At 36.2% G+C, this 16,489-nt stretch overlaps 1 protein-coding gene and 3 long non-coding RNA genes across 4 annotated transcripts; 3 read left to right on the top strand and 1 right to left on the bottom strand.

Moving 5' to 3' along the window:
- The first annotated feature begins 3,123 nt into the window (after nt 1-3,123).
- On the top strand, nt 3,124-3,577 carry LOC122362699. The gene is made up of 3 exons (XR_006253151.1): nt 3,124-3,282; nt 3,380-3,412; nt 3,500-3,577. It is a non-coding gene; the product is annotated as an uncharacterized LOC122362699 (long non-coding RNA).
- A 165-nt stretch (nt 3,578-3,742) lies between these two features.
- LOC122362663 lies at nt 3,743-4,659 on the top strand. Its single transcript, XR_006253146.1, has 3 exons — nt 3,743-3,794; nt 3,962-4,276; nt 4,566-4,659. It is a non-coding gene; the product is annotated as an uncharacterized LOC122362663 (long non-coding RNA).
- A 3,975-nt stretch (nt 4,660-8,634) lies between these two features.
- Nucleotides 8,635-16,332, top strand: LOC122363036 (neuronal acetylcholine receptor subunit alpha-5-like). The gene is given in 9 exon segments (XM_043264904.1): nt 8,635-8,736; nt 12,079-12,230; nt 12,553-12,597; nt 12,807-12,916; nt 13,763-13,940; nt 14,174-14,255; nt 14,258-14,505; nt 15,130-15,486; nt 15,558-16,332. Coding segments are annotated over 9 exon segments (1,404 nt in total). The 5' UTR covers nt 8,635-8,663; the 3' UTR covers nt 15,717-16,332.
- Nucleotides 8,672-12,909, bottom strand: LOC122363043. Its single transcript, XR_006253185.1, has 3 exons — nt 12,798-12,909; nt 8,878-8,927; nt 8,672-8,790 (listed from the first exon to the last, which is right to left on the bottom strand). It is a non-coding gene; the product is annotated as an uncharacterized LOC122363043 (long non-coding RNA).
- Nucleotides 16,333-16,489: the final 157 nt, after the last annotated feature.

Genomic DNA, 16,489 nt, shown 5'->3' with positions numbered 1-16,489 from the left:
GCAAGTTACGTAATAATATACATTTTTATCAAGTAACTAGAAAAGTAACACTATACTTTAATTTACTGACAAGTCTCCTTTGCTGTGTTCATGCTGTTACATCATGCTACTGTAGTTCTAGACTAAATGTCAACATGCATGAATTCTTTTCACAAAAATATATATATATATATTATTCATCAAAATTATTTGAAATGCAAGCTCAGAATATGACACAAATCTGCAATAATTAAATATAATAATAATAAATGTATCTAATTTTAGATACTTTACATTTACATTACTTTATATATGTCTCTGCTGCTGCTGTCCTTTTCAGCCATGCTAAAAAGATAAGCTAACAATTGTGCTTCTTTTTTATTGCTAAAGAGTGTTGAACTTTCTTCTCCTGCATTCTAATGTACAGACGTGAATTTACTCTTCCTTCAGCCTAAGGTTTACACTTTTTGGCACAAAACAGCTTTTCATTTGCTATAAAAAATAACCAGCAATCAAGCCATGCTCATATTTAAAAAGTAACGTGAGCATAAAGCAAAATAATATAAATCATTACTTTCCATAAAAACTTAACGTAACTAGTTACCTTTTTTAGGGAGTAACAAAATATTGTAATGTATTACTTTTAAAAGTAATTTTCCCCAACACTGGTTAGACGTAATGTAAAGATACATCTTATCCTGTTAAGAGTGAACAGGAAGTGATCTGAGGTGTGCAGTGGAGTAACCAGTACATGATCAGTGGAGCAATGCCTAGTGTAGTTTTAAAAAATGGCATGCAGATGCTTCAAACAATGGTATAAACATCATTCAGTGTAAACTGTGATAATTGTAATTAATTGCAGTATCATGGAAATAATTGACAATTATGATTTTTTGTCATGATCAAGCAGCCCTAGTTCTTTGTGAACATTGGTCTTAGCTCAGGGCTGCTAAATGGTGTGCCGGATTTGGCCTTTACTTCAGGGCAAGCATGTATTGGTTCATACAGACAACATGGTAAAAGTAGCTTACATCAACCACCAGGGAGGTGTAGGTTCCAGTTGAATATCGCATCTCGTCTGCCATCTTGTTCTCTGGAGTCACTGCGGGCTATTCACATTCAGTCATGCAGCCAACATGCTCTCATGGCAACTTACCCTTCTTAGAGAATGGAACCTCCATCCCCAGGTGGTTCAGCTCACTTGGAGTTGATTTGGGGGAAGCCCAGATAGACCTGTTTACTTCCCGAGGATCCTCCCACTGTCGGTTGTTCTATGCCCTGACCGAGGCTCCTCTTAGCATGGATGCACTTGCACACAGTTGGCCCCCGGGGTCTAAGCAAGTATATGCTTTCCCCCAGTAAGCCTCCTTGCACAGACCCTGTGAAATATCAGGGAGGACGAGGTGCCGGTTTTGATGGTTGTGCCATAATGGCCCACCCAAACCTGCACTGCAGACCTTATACTTCTTGCAACAACCCCTTCCTGGAGAGTTCTCTTTTTCAGGGGATGGGCACATGTTGAAACCCAAGTCCTGATCTGTAAAACCTGCACAACTGGCTTCTGGACGGGACCTCTCTGGCCTTCCCCATCACACAGGCCAGGGCCTCCTCTATGAGGCAGGCCTATCCTCTGAAGTGGGGTCTATTTGCAGAGAAGACCTTCAGAGATGTCCGATTAGTGTGGTGCTTTTCTTCCTGTAGGAAAAGTTGGAGTGGAGGCTGTCCTCCTTCACTTTCAAGGTGTACGTTGCTGCTATTGTGGCCCGCGAGGTTAAATCCTCCTAAGATGCACCTCATTCTCTTAGGCCCAAGTGAGCCATGCCCTATGGGAGTTAGAGCTCATTCCACTCTGAGTGTTGATTCCTTTTGGGGTTTGGTGCACGGCGCCTCTCTTGCAGATATTTGCAGAGCTAAAGGCTGGCAATACCTTTACAAGATTTTATAATCTTTTCGTTAAGCCTGTGTCTTCCATTGTGTTAGGTAACATCAGGTAATTGGTGGGAGACTCAGTATTGGCTTACAGCTTCATTCCTTTTGGATCTGTGTACTTTTCCCAGTTGTTACCCTTGTGAACTCTGGTCGAAGTAGTCTGTTACTGTTTTTTGTAGTGGAATTCCTTCATACCTCAAGACTTGGCATCCATTTCTTAGTATGCCATGGTTTATTCCCACCATGTTCCCCTGTGGGAGGTTGACACATGTTTTCTGAAGCAGATAAATGTTTTTTTGGAACAAAAATATTTCTGTTTTTAAAAATTAGCACTCAAATCACAGACTTATTGATCTGAAAGAAGTCATTTATGCCTATATAGCTTAGGGATGAGTATTATGGTATAATTTTTATTTTTGGGAACTACTACTTTAACATAAGTGACCAGTAATTGAATCTGAGAAACAGGCTTAAATAGGAACACAAACTAGATTAATTACTTTAAAACACCTAGATACCAATAAAACACTAATAATAACAATGGGAACTATTCAGGTAACACAGGAAAATGACCAAATGAGGACAACAGGACTTTAACAGGAACATTACATTACAAGAACACTATTCTATTGTTAACTGCTGTTAACATACATTTATGATTGGCTGTTTGAATAATGCACATATTTATTCCTTTTATTTTTATTTATTATGTTTTTATGTGTTGCTGCAGCAACATGCGTTTATTGCTTCTGACCTTTCAGTGGCGCTATTACCATAGATGTTAGTCAGGATCAAAGCACATTTTCATGAGCAGCAGAGAGACTGTTCAGCACGAATAAAAGAATAAATACACTAGTTTTTCCCCTCAGCTCACCTTGCAGTGACATTGCATTCACAATACAACTGTGACATTAAAACAACAAAATATAGCATGTTACTGAAAAGCTGTAGTTATATGTGTGCAAGAAATAATCACTTTCTTAAAATGAGAAAACAAACATGAGCGTGAACGGTTAGCCTGTGTGAATTAATCTGTGTGAATTAGTGGTGCAACATTAATAGAAATAGCAGTTGAAAGGGTATGAAATACTATGGAAAGCATTTTTTAAATGCATGTTGAGGAATAATGAATATCCATCAATAGTAGGCTAATGTAAAATACACCTTTCAAGACTGTTTGACAATGTTTCCGCCTTCAGAACGCCTTCACAGCATGACTATTATAGATACTGCCACTGTCTGCTCAAACTAGTGCAGTGACCCTGTAACAATAAATTGGTTGCAAGTCACGAGAAACTCAATTATCTTGTGGAGTGCAAGAAAAGTCAATGAAACCTTGCTCAGCAGCCATGGTTGGTGCGTTTCTCCTTGCGTGTAAGTACTGAAATGACAAAATCATTAACGATCAATAGATTAAATAAACACAAATGCTAGTGGTGTTTGTTTAATAAATGTTAATTACTATTTTCAGATATCATCATGGATCTACTCCTTAAATGTGAAGGTATGTTCCAGCAAGGCCCTGAATAAACGACTTGTAAATGTAATATCGTCCTTATCGCGATTAAAATGTCTCTTCTTTCCTTCGCAGCTCAAGAAATTCATCAAGCTAAGATTTTTAGTGAAAATAAAGAAGTACCAGAAGGTGGTAGACTGGAGGTTACTTGCAGCACATTTGGTTTTATAGGAAAGGCAGTTTATTTATATCTGTGTAAAACGGTAAAGCTATTGAAATGAAAAGCGGTCGCACTCAAGACACCACCTTTAAAATAGAGAAAATAGCAATGAACCATTCAGGCAACTAGCAGCTGTGTTTTCAGAAGAGCGGCTGCAAATAAACAAAGTGACGGGATACGGTCATAATTACATCTTCATAAATGTGATTGGTAAGGTGTAACACACGTTAGCTTATATTTAGTGTTTTTGATTCCTGAGCACGGATGAAATGTTAAATTACTCGTTTAATATTGTGGTTTTTTATTGATTTGTCTAATAGCCTATATGAAAGGTCATGCTACAACATTTAACCATAGCTTTCTCTTTTCTGCCATAGAGTCTTTTATTTATACGCAGATACATTTGCTCAAGTCTCAGGTGCCAGTGGGAAGTAATGCTGAATTCAACTGTACAACATCCAGTCCTTTACGCAACAAACAGTCCAGGAACATGATCTTGGTTTATCTAATCAAAAATGGAAATCCTGTTAAAGTTAATATTTGGGACAAAGAGAAGACGATGACAACATTCACTCTCAGAGAGGTCCAGATGGAAGATGCTGGGACGTACAGTTGTGTTGTATTGTTAAATATACTCCCTTACCACGAAATGAAAATTCATCAAAATATTAAAGTTGATCTTCATGTAACTGGTAAGAATGGGGGGGGGCAGGGGTGCTGATTATGTGGAATTACATTCAAATTAATTGTAGTTTATTATATAGTTTCTATAGTGTATTAAATGCAGCTTAGCTGAATTCAAAGTAGTTCTAACCCACATAAAACTTAAATGATGTACAATTTCGTAATTCTGTTGTATGCAAATATGGTTAAAGTGTACTGTCATGGATTTATGGATTTATGACATTTCCGCAGTATTACTAAAATGTGAGCAAACTGTCAAAATAAGACCATTTTGTGTTTCTGGGTTTTCTTTGACAGCAACATCTCACAGCGGTTTAATTGTCATAATGGGCTCTGTCACAGCGTTACTTCTCAGTCTGTTTCTGGGAATCTGGGCACTGATCCAAAGACGAGGTAGTACATCTACAAACACTGACACATTTTCACGTTCTGTTTGATTTCTAATACTCTAATTTTTTTCTAATAGGATGCCTTAGAATCCAAAATGAAAGGTTGGTTTGAAAGGTTACTAGAAAATCAAAAGTAAATAAAGGAAATTCATATATACCAGATTTAAGACAATTCTGATGCAATCTTAATCAACAGATCCTCGAAAAACGAGACAGAGCTCAGAGGAACAGAAGAGTTGTATGATGGTATTCATTATTCATGTTTCTTGTTGGATTATTTCTTATGAAAAACAGGAAGATAGGGTTGCTATATAACAACCGAGCACATGGATTTTAGTTAACTGTTGTGTTAATTTACTGTTATGTTGTTTATTAACCTTCATACATTGCCGAGTCAACTACTTTACAAAAAGGAAATATCATATAAATTCATAAATCTTTAAGAAAAAAAAAAACTGAGTATGAAGCTTTATTATAGACCATAGGCTATCTGTTATAATTTTATCTTACATTAATAAATCTGTTCTAGATATTGACAAACCTGACTCGTCTGGTACTGGTCACTTACAATGTAATGTCTGGTAAGCCAGTAATTTATCTATGAATATGTTTTGTGCTGTTATTGTACTCTTTACTGTGCTATTTCCGTCTTTTATTTTTCATATTTCTGACTAACTTCACATATTTTCTCGTCTGTTTCAATATATTTTTTTTCTTATTTATTTGACTGTTTTTACAAAAATTATGCGGTTGTGTAAATCAATGTCCATTATGACTTAGGGCTGGCTCAGAGTCGGATGACTCCTCTTTTTAATGGTAAGTCTGCATTCAGTGAATAAATGAATAATCTCAGAGAAGTTATCTACAGTGTTTTAATATACTTCTGTGTTTTACACTGTAAAACACAGTAATATATTCACATAATTGTAGTCATTTTGTGCAATTACAATGACTAGCTATGTCTTGTATTTTTACAGATGAAGAATAATGAAGTGCAATGTGCAGTACAGCATCTGCGTGCATTACACTGTGATTAAATTATGCTTTTGCAGCTTTGCGGCGTTATCGTTTGCTGTTTTATAACTGTTGCCTTTTGTGCTTTACTGTCATTATAGACGTTTTTATGATGCTGACCAACTGAGTGTTGACCACTTTAATTACCGTGGACATTTTTTTTAAGGAAACATTGCTGTCAATGATCTTTAAAGACAGGAAACTCTCAGGATTCATAATAAAAAACAATATATACATATTGAATTTGTACATATTGAGTGTGTATTCACGAATGTACTCGACAATATCTCATAATAAAATGCTTGGAATCTATTTCAGAGGTTACAGATCATATTTCTTCATTTTTTTATGCACTGAAAAAAATAATATTTAATATTTATGTTTAATATTTATATTGTGTTAAAAATTACACCTGGTGGAAAATTGCAAAAGGTTTCAACGTTACTCACTTACGTGACACACGGTACACATGTATAATAAGTATAGTACAGATGGAGAGATGTAGTGTTGGGCATGTTACGTTAAAAATTAATTAGTTATAGTTACTAGTTACTTCTCACAAATAGTAACTGAATTACATTATTATAAAAGTAATTATCTGGGAAAGTAACTATTCCGTTATACTTTTTAAAAATATTGTAATTTGTCAAATAACTTGGATGCCCCAATATTACATTAAATTTAAATGTATGAAATGGACACTAAATAGAATAAATTATTAATATAAAACATTGCACACTAACTTACACAATTTTTATGTTTTTGTGGGACAATGTGAGAGACACGTCTTGGCAATAAAATCGTCATAGTCATATGTATGACTATGTATGACTTTAATAGCATTATAATAATATTTTGATTAGAATTTAGCATTATAAGATGCATTTAGTAATTACAATAACCATAACGGCATAATTGTCATGTTGACTGAGCTTAGGACTCGCGGTGGTGTTTACGATATTGTTTGTCGTTTAGTGTTTCTATAAAAAGGTGGAAAAATGATAGCGATAAAACTACTATGCATTGTTCTACTAATAGCAATAAACGCACTACGATAAATGAGCTGCTGTGTTCATGAATATTAATCACGTTGTCTGCGTTCGCTCAAATTGATTTGCTGAAATCAGAGAACAGAGACGACAATAGGTGAGCGCCAGCCAATGAGATTGTTGTTTGCGCATTAGTTCCGCCCACTACCAGAGACTCTGAAAATCCGAATAATTCCAAAGGAACTTCGTTTACGTGAAGCGCGTCAGTTCTGCGTGGTATTCTCTCGCTCAGTATTTTTATTTGCGTGTGTGAAACAAAGCCACGGAGACCCGTGTGACTTTAAACTAGTTTGCGGTACGTCAAATATAGCTACGTCACACAGCGAATACATTCAGATGATTTTAAAAATAAAAATAGAGGCCTAATAACATTAACCTACAATAATTTATAGTAACACCGCATTTTATTATCAGTAACGGTAAACAGTATTATTTACAACGCCGCTGTTCCCATCACTGGACGCTTGTAACAAAATATAAACTGTCTGGTCAGTAAAATACAATCAACAGACAAGGAACAGATTTTGGGCTTTATTATAGGTTTTGAACTAATTGGCAAGTGCATATGTACAGTCACACAAACACAAACACACGTACATGCACCTCCCACACTTTCCGATTATATGTCTCAGGAAATGCCGCCTCAATAGAAATAGAGCAAAGTTCTGCATCACGTGCCTAAAAAAGATAGCTTTAACCACAGTCAAATGCACTGCAGTGGAAATTTGCACAACGACTTTCTGCATCTCTAATTCACCGAACTTGAATTTGACATCAGGCAAAACTTTGTTCAACTTATGGAACTTGTGGCCCCAACAATGAGCTCCTCAAATTCAGCCTGGTCTTGATGAAACACATTTCTGGGTGTCATCGACACAACAAAGGAAGCTAATTCCCTGTATGTGCCTACTATTGTTTTTCAGACTCATTAAGTCATTACTTCTAAACTGTGATGAAATATTCTGTTTGGACAATGTATTTGGATGCAATACTAAATAGTTTTTCCTCCTTTTTTATATTTGATGGGGGCAGTAACGTACTTGCGAACATCCCAATGGACGTTGGATACTGTCTGATGACATCAACTCCTCCTGGCCAAGGCTACATTGACACAAGGTGAATGTAAGAGAAGCATCTTTAATATGGCACTGTACATGTTTTATTTATAGTTCAGGCCATAAATCTGTCGATTTTACACATTATGTAATAAAGGGTCTCTGCTCAGTCTCTCCATGACCAAAGGGTCATTAGCCTAAAAACAGCCGAAGACCTCTGGTTTGCATATTTTGAGCAGGAGGGGGCAGACTTTACAAGATAATGGAGGATCCAGGGCTGTGATTGGCTGTTTTTTTCTGTGCGGGAAAATGTGAGGGGGGTGGGCTTGCCTTTCTGAAGAAGGAGGAGGAACAGGAGACTGTGACGGAGTGTGTGTGTGTGTGTGTGTGAGAGAGAGAGTAAGCAGCCACACACATGCTGGTTGGCATGGACACACGGCAGGCAAATGGAAAAGAAAAATTCTAAATATTCTGCTTCCTTCCAGTCCATAATCAGGTAAGGAAAAAGAAAAGCAGAAAAACAGAGACAGATATAGGCACACTGGTTGTTTGCATATTGATGAACGTGCGTAATCTCAATGGACAGGTGGATAGATGCATGCTTCGTGTGTGAAGGACCGCTCACATGTGCGTGATGCAGAACACGGTGCTATTCCTATGCACTGTCACATAACACGGCTTGTTTGTGATTTGTGGCCATTTGTGCATATATGAAAAATGCAAAAGATGCAGCATGCAGGTCTTCACTGCACATCACATACGTTTAATGGGTAACAAGCTTGTGAGTGTTTAATAACAGCTCGGACTGTATTTGTGCGTAATAAAGTGCTCGCACGTTTATGGCTGCTTGCAGGTCTTCTCTGTGGCTTTGCTGCTCCTGAGGGTATCATGGTAACAGCTCAAAGCGCTGTCAGATCTGTCCTCCTGCTAGTTTGCTGTGCTGTCCTCTGCTCCTCTATAGGTGAGTGTCTCTGACCTTGGCTCAGTTCCCCGACTGAGGGACATCTCATGATACCTGTCAAGAACATACCCAGGTCATAATTCAAATGAAAATAAAAAAATAAACATTCATATGCGCTATATAAATTATTTGGTTACTGACGTTCTTCAAAGTATACATGTCCAGATCTCTCTCAGTGGTGTTGATTCAGTCTGCAGATTGCAATATAACTGAATTACTTCACAATCACATCATTTTGTGATAATAACCATCTGATATACATTGGTTTGTTATTCCGCTTATTACATTGAAACTCAACAAATAATAAATGGGATGTGAAACATTCATTTTAATTACTTGTGTGACAATGGTTGCATATTGTATTAAACTGCTCATGAAAAAAAATATATATAATGTAGTAGATGAACACTGTAGCTATATTTCTTTTGATTCCCTTACATAATATAATTATAATATATTTTTAGTTTTAATTTGGGATGAAATGTGACCCGCGATTCACTTTCTTGTCCATCTGTGACTAACATTTCTTTATCTAATTATTATTTCCAACAGCTCTCTTGCTCTCTGACCCTCTCTGTGATGGAGGCTCTCAGTGACAGAGAGGTGTAGATAAGATCACACTCTAAAATGGATTGTCTCTCTATTTTTGTCAGTGAGGGGCTTTAAAATTAGGACCAGACAGAAACAAAGACGTGTACATGTTATAGATATTTCAGGTACCGCAATACTGCATATGGTATGTGCCGTAAGTAGTCTGAAATCTATAACGTTAATGCAAAAACAATAAACCTTTGGATTTAGTTGTCTTAAAAATGTTGTGTTATGCAGCAAATAGAGAAATATTTAATTTATATGTATCTTTTTCCTTGGGCTCAGCTATTTTTGTCTTTTGATAATGTCTTTTGTTGGCGTAATCTTTGGTCATGTTGATTTAGTAATATTTGATTCTATATTTTATTGATTACGTTTGAGGATTGATTGGATAAAACACCATTTATGTATTCAAAACAACAGTTATTTCTGTTACCAGCAAGTACACATTTTGCTGACCGCCTAAAGACTTATATTTAGCATATGCTTATCATTAGTGGCGCACGGATATCGCTTCTGTTACTGTCAGTCTTTGCATGCAATTAGTGACTGTCTGTCCAGTTCATTGGTGTGTTACTTTTTTAATTCAAGATCAAATATATTGTTAAAAAAAACAACAGATGCACATTAAGAGCAGAAGCAATTCAGAGTGTTTTAGTAAATCATGATCTACATGTTCACCCACATTGATTATTACTTTATGATATAGTACATGTCCACTGAAACAGTAGTGCGACCTGAAGATTAAAACATTTTCTAATCAGTTTTATATTGATCAAGGGGGAACAGACCACAGATATTGATCGATGGGAAAACAAGCTGAAACCAGAATACCATCTGCGGCTGTCTGTGAAATTAACAGTTAAAGAACATCAAGATTTATAAGCACAGAAACTGAGCTTTGGGGTGGAGATAAAATTGCAACGTTCAATCAATATCTAAATACGGAGCTGAATAATAGGCACAGAATGCAATCAATTCATGCTGTTTGGGTCGTACCACACTTTTTATAGGACAAATGCAGTACCGATAGCTAACAGCCTCAATTTTAGACAGAAATTAGAAAAATGACACTCACTGTGTTTTATGGCTTCTGGGTCAAATCATTGCCTCGAGACTCATTGGGGCTAGATGACTGATTCTGTCTTATATTTCATCTAGCTCCAGACATCCCAAAAAAACTGAATTCCAGATTTTTTTTAATACGCAGTTAAGAGTCATATAAAATGCATAAAAAGTACGTTCACGCACATATATTTTGCATTCATTATTCAACATATTTTTAATTTACCACATGGATATGGCATACCATATGGAATAGTATTGCTATTTTATTTGCATTTGTAAAATTACAGCAAATAAAGCATTCTAAATGAGACCCCTCTGAGGTTCCACTTCCGTTTTGGAACAGTGCTATAGTGTGTGACATTTCACTTTAAAAAAACATCCTGTCCACCAATGATGGCTACACAACCCAGATCATCTAAACCAATTTGACAATTATAGATTTAATAAATCTCCATTCATAACTCAACCTGCCCCCGCAGAAATGAACACGTGTTCAGCAAATCATGTTGGGTTTCCCATAGTGACTCAGACTGTGGAGACCCTGAGAGGAAAATCAAGATCACACAGGATGTTGGCATGATACAAGCAGCTGCTGGAGATCTAATAGCAACGTCAAATGAGCTTTATTAGAGTTGATCAAGTATATGCTGCATATTACAAGCAGAAGTCATTTTTACTGCAGCTTTGAAAGGCTCAAGCTCCGATATCCAGTAATATTCCATCATTCCAGTAAGAATTCATTGTGTTTTTTTTGAATGTCAATGACTAATACAGCTAGTTAGTTCTTTTTAATAACTGGGTAAATGTATTTAATTACAAAACAAGTTCAGTTCAGCTATCAGAAGCCCTATAGAAAGCAATGGTGTTGTTACTGATCTCAAGTCAGTTCAATGATAATTCAATTCAGTTCAATAACAGTGTAAATTAAGTAATTCTGAAACAAATTTGAACCAGGTTTATTCAACGCAGTTCAGTTCGATTTTTATTCTCATCCAATAGCGTCAAGCAGTCATATGGGTAATATTTACTAAATTCAGTGCAAATTAGAATGAGACTGCATTTCCTTAAAAGCTTGGGATTGTAATTAAGTTCTGATTAAAGAGTGCAGATGCAGCCAGCTCATTTCCACAAGACCAGTGCAATCTACCAAGTACAGCACAAATTAGTAATCACTGGCATGTCAAGTGCAAAATAGTTTAAGACATGATTGTGTGGATATTAAATAATGGCGTTAATACAAGTAAATTAGTCAATTGTGTCTCCCATAAATTTTCGTTGCTTATTTATTTAGTAGATCTTTTTTTATGCCAAAAGAGAGTTTGCACTAACGCAAGATGTTATTAAATCTGACCCTAAGTGTATTTTGAATCTCAACTAAGAAAGGCAGAGACAAAAGTGTTAAGGAATTCTATCTGTTAAAAGAAACTCAGTTGGAGAGTCAATTCCTCTCTGTCTAAATGATAGATTTAGAGGGGGCAGGTGCAAGGTTGTTACAAAACCTATATGTCTTGGGTGAGTTGTTTGTTGTGAGATCAATATGAACAATCAAATTGTCACCCCTTCAATAAACCTGGGTGGTCCTTGTGTGTGGGACTGTTGCCATCTAATTAATTTATTGTTTAGTCTCTTAGTCCCTCCTGATTGGATTTAAGAGATTAACGTGAAGTTGTTGTTTTGTTTAAGGGCCTCCTGTGCTGTCTTCCTATGCCAAGACAGAAGACAAGCTCTTTAAACATCTCTTCAGCAACTACCAGAAATGGGTGAGACCAGTGGAGGATCTCAACAGAACGGTGCAGGTGAAATTTGGCCTGGCTATCTCTCAGCTCGTGGATGTGGTGAGGAATAGTGAAACTGAAATGGCATTCTCCTCATAAAAATCTTTTCTTATAATAAAGACATTTATAGTTCACCCAAAAATTTAAATGTTGTCATCATTTACTCACCCTTGAGTAATTCCAAATCTGTATAAATTTATTTGTTCTGCCAAACACAAGGGAAGATATTTTGTTTTGGTCAACACTGATTTCTTTAGTAGGTCAATGGTGACCCAAAACAGCCTTGTTACCAACTTTTTTTCTAAATATCTTCCTTTGTGTTCAGAACAACAAAGAAATTAAGTACATTACATAAGGAGAATGATGTTTTTCTTTTCTTCAGGATGAGAAGAACCAGCTGATGACAACCAATGTTTGGATGAAGCAGGTAAAGCAGGACTAATTCATTAAGGTTTATCCAGTTAATACAAAATATACATGAATTAGTTTTATTAGACCTTTATTCTGCTCTTGTCATTGTGTTCTGTTCTGGTAGTGAGTAGTCATTGGTACAAAATTCACACATGCTACGTTCTTTACTGTTTTATCTGTGTGAGAATAATGTTTGCAGATAAATCCATGTCTCACTGCATTCAGGAGTGGACAGACATGAAGCTCCGATGGAATCCGGATCATTATCTGGGCATCACCTCCATCAGAGTTCCCTCAGACTCCATCTGGATTCCTGACATTGTGCTCTATGACAAGTATGTTGTGTATGAGTGAGAAAGGAAACCAATACAGGGACTGAACATAACGTTTAACAATACTGTTAGAACAGTAAATATCATAGAGATATTATCATAATATTGTTTCTGAATATTCAAAGGTATAACATTTCTTTTTAAATCTGAAGAAGAAGGAGGTACTAGATAGTCTGTTGAGCCTTGAAATCATTAAAATCTCATCATATATATATATATATATATATATATATATATATATGTATGTGTATATACATCTATATATATACATATAGACCAGGGTTCCTCAAATCTTAACCTGGAGGTCCAATGCACTGCATAGTTTAGTTCCAACCCTGATAAAACTCACCTACCTGCGATTTTCGAATGATCCTGAAGACACTGATTAGCATGCTCAGGTGTGTTTGATTAGGGTTAAAGCTAAACTCGGCAGGAAAATGGATCTCAAGGTCCAGCTCAGAGGATCACTGATATAGACTGATCAATGTCTTGTTACACACTTAAACATACCATTCTGAGGGTTGTTACATATTTGTAGTTACAGAAATATTACAGCTGTAGATACACAGTGGTTACACACTACATACACATTTATTTACTATGTAAGTACACAGGCATTAGGGCCACTTAATATAAAGTGAGACCTAGTTAGGTAAATATTTATTTCCCTATGTCTCCAACTTCTTGCCTTGCATGTAAAAATACAAATATTCTTGGCTTTTGTGATTTGAAATGCTAATCGGAGTAGGAAAGATAATTTTTACTTTCATTTGACTATATGAGAATACGTTACAGTAATTTTGGACCTGTCTGGTCTCAGCTTGATGACTGAGTAATTATCACCTACAGTGCAGATGGTAATTTTGAGGCCACAGTGACAAAAGCGGTGGTGAGGTATGACGGCACTATCTCCTGGACTCCTCCTGCTAACTATAAATCTGCCTGCACTATTGATGTGACGTTCTTCCCCTTTGACCTTCAGAACTGCTCCATGAAGTTTGGCTCCTGGACCTACGATGGTTCCCAGGTATGCTGTTTTCAGTTGTTACTGAGAACATGAAAAGCCAATGTTTGCATCTAGAAAGAAAGAATTTATCTAAAAATGAACCTCAAGTTGACATAATTAGCTATTGTTCATAGCGACCACTTTAATGTAGCATAAAGAAAAGTAACTGTGTCTTCTAAGTCCTCTGAAGAATACCCTTTTGTGTGTAATATATGGAAATGTATGTAATAAGCGCAAAATATTTCTTTTTTAAGGTGGATATTCTTCTTGAGGATGTACATGTGGACAAACGAGACTATTTTGACAATGGTGAATGGGAGATTGTGACGGCCACAGGAGCCGGGGTTTGAGAAGTGATGGAACCTTTTTCTATCCATCCATCACTTACTCCTTTATAATCAGACGTCTTCCTCTTTTCTACACCCTCTTCCTCATCATTCCCTGCATTGGATTGTCTTTCCTGACTGTGCTGGTGTTTTATCTCCCATCTAACGGAGGAGAGAAAATCTCCCTCTGCACATCAGTACTCGTCTCTCTTACAGTCTTCCTTCTGGTGATAGAAGAGATCATCCCTTCATCATCAAAGGTGGTACTCTTTAAGAATTCAAAGCTGTATATTCATTGATTTATATATTTAATTTATGTGTACTGTAAGTCAGTGTGTCACACACATTTTTAAACATATCATTAAACATTATCGTCAGCTTTTTCAGCTATTAGTTCTTTCATTAGGCATTGAAGTTCTTTGAAGTTCAGTGAATGTTCTAGATGCCAAAAACTCCAACTACAATGTATAATTTCTAGATTAAACCATGGAAGCAACACTTTTGAATATATGGAATAGTATACATGCTATATAAGTAACACTTTAGTAGGTAACAGTTCTCACTAGTTGCTTATTAGTTAATTCTAATAAAATACTGACTAAAACTAAAATACTGACTTATGAAGACTATATTCTACATCCCTAATACTAACCAATACTAAAATGTAAAAAACTACTATACTAACTATTGATAAGCAGCAAATTAGGAGTTTATTGAGGCAAAAGTCATAGTTGAAGATTTATTAATAGTAAGAATCAGACTTAAAATAAAGTGTGACTGTTTTTAAAGACATATTGAAATTATTTCCAGTGAGGATTATTTTCAATCTTCCATTCTTATTTTCAAAATGACTTTTTGCTCTGCTCTTATGTTTTCTGTCCCAGGTTATTCCTCTCATTGGTGAATATCTGGTCTTCACTATGATCTTCGTGACACTTTCCATCGTCATCACTGTCTTTGCCATTAACATCCATCATCGCTCCTCATCCACTCATCACAGCATGGCGCCCTGGGTCCGTCGTATCTTTCTACACCACCTGCCTAAACTGCTCTGCATGCGCAGCCACGTGGACCGCTACGCCACCGCCGCCGCGAGAAACGGAAGAGAAGGGCTGGGTTATGGGAAGAGTTCGGGTCAGGATACCACTCCTCTGCTCAAAGCAGAACACAGTCTGCAGGCAGCTTTAGAATCTATACGCTACATCACGCGCCATGTGGTGAAGGAGAATGAAGTCAGAGAGGTACGATTTTCTCACTTTAGACTATATAAGCTTTGAGCTGTAATAAATTCTAATGTAATGCCTTCTTTTAGGTTGTTCAGGACTGGAAGTTTGTGGCCCAGGTTTTGGACCGGGTCTTCCTGTGGGCATTTCTCTTAGTATCACTGCTCGGCTCTGCTCTGCTTTTCATTCCCGTCATCTATAAATGGGCCAACATCATTGTTCCCAGCTATGCTGGAAGTACCAGCTAAAACACAAGAATGTATAAAACTGAAAAACATTGTTTCCTGGATAAAGATTTTGCATTATTATATTTATTACTGTAGTCTTCAAAGCATCTATGCAACTTGTGGCAATTGAGCGCTGTCATTTATGCTGTAACATGCTGCGTCACAATATATGTTGTATGCTGATTTCATTACAATAAAATTTATAATAACAGTATTTAGGTATTTCACATCATAATTTAAAAAAAAAAGGCTGTATCATCATGGTTTTAGGCTTTAATCGTAATATATATCATAATAATCCCACTTCATCCTCTTGTCCATACAGTATGATTCGCTATAGATTCATGTTTAATAGAAAATAATCAGAAGATTTAAAAGTATATTCTACTACTACTTATTCTACTAACCCTAAACCTACTCTAACAGTCTGGGAGTGAGTAGACATGTAGTTACAAACGAATGAGAATTAGTTGACATGTAGTTATAAAGTTACTTATAGAATGTCTAAAGTGGCCTGTCAAAATAAAGCGAAGCCAAAATTAGTGGAAAATTTCCACAGCCTAGATGGTAACAGTAGATGTGTTTGTTTCTTCATCATAACTGATTTGAAAAATGTTGCATTACATCACTTGATCATTAAGAATGAAGGTCTTCAGAATAAAAGACCAAACAGTTTATAGTTGTCAGTTCATCCCGTCAAAAAAACCAAAACTGAACAAAAAAAATGTTATCTTAAAAAAATACTTATTTTATTGACATATTTAAAAATTTGAAACAGTAGTAATTATGCTGTT

Source organism: Puntigrus tetrazona, chromosome 18 (genome assembly GCF_018831695.1).
Source record: "Puntigrus tetrazona isolate hp1 chromosome 18, ASM1883169v1, whole genome shotgun sequence".
Lineage (NCBI taxonomy): Eukaryota > Metazoa > Chordata > Actinopteri > Cypriniformes > Cyprinidae > Puntigrus > Puntigrus tetrazona.
The sequence above is the reverse complement of the archived record's forward strand: the minus strand, read 5'-3'. Positions and strand labels throughout refer to the sequence as shown.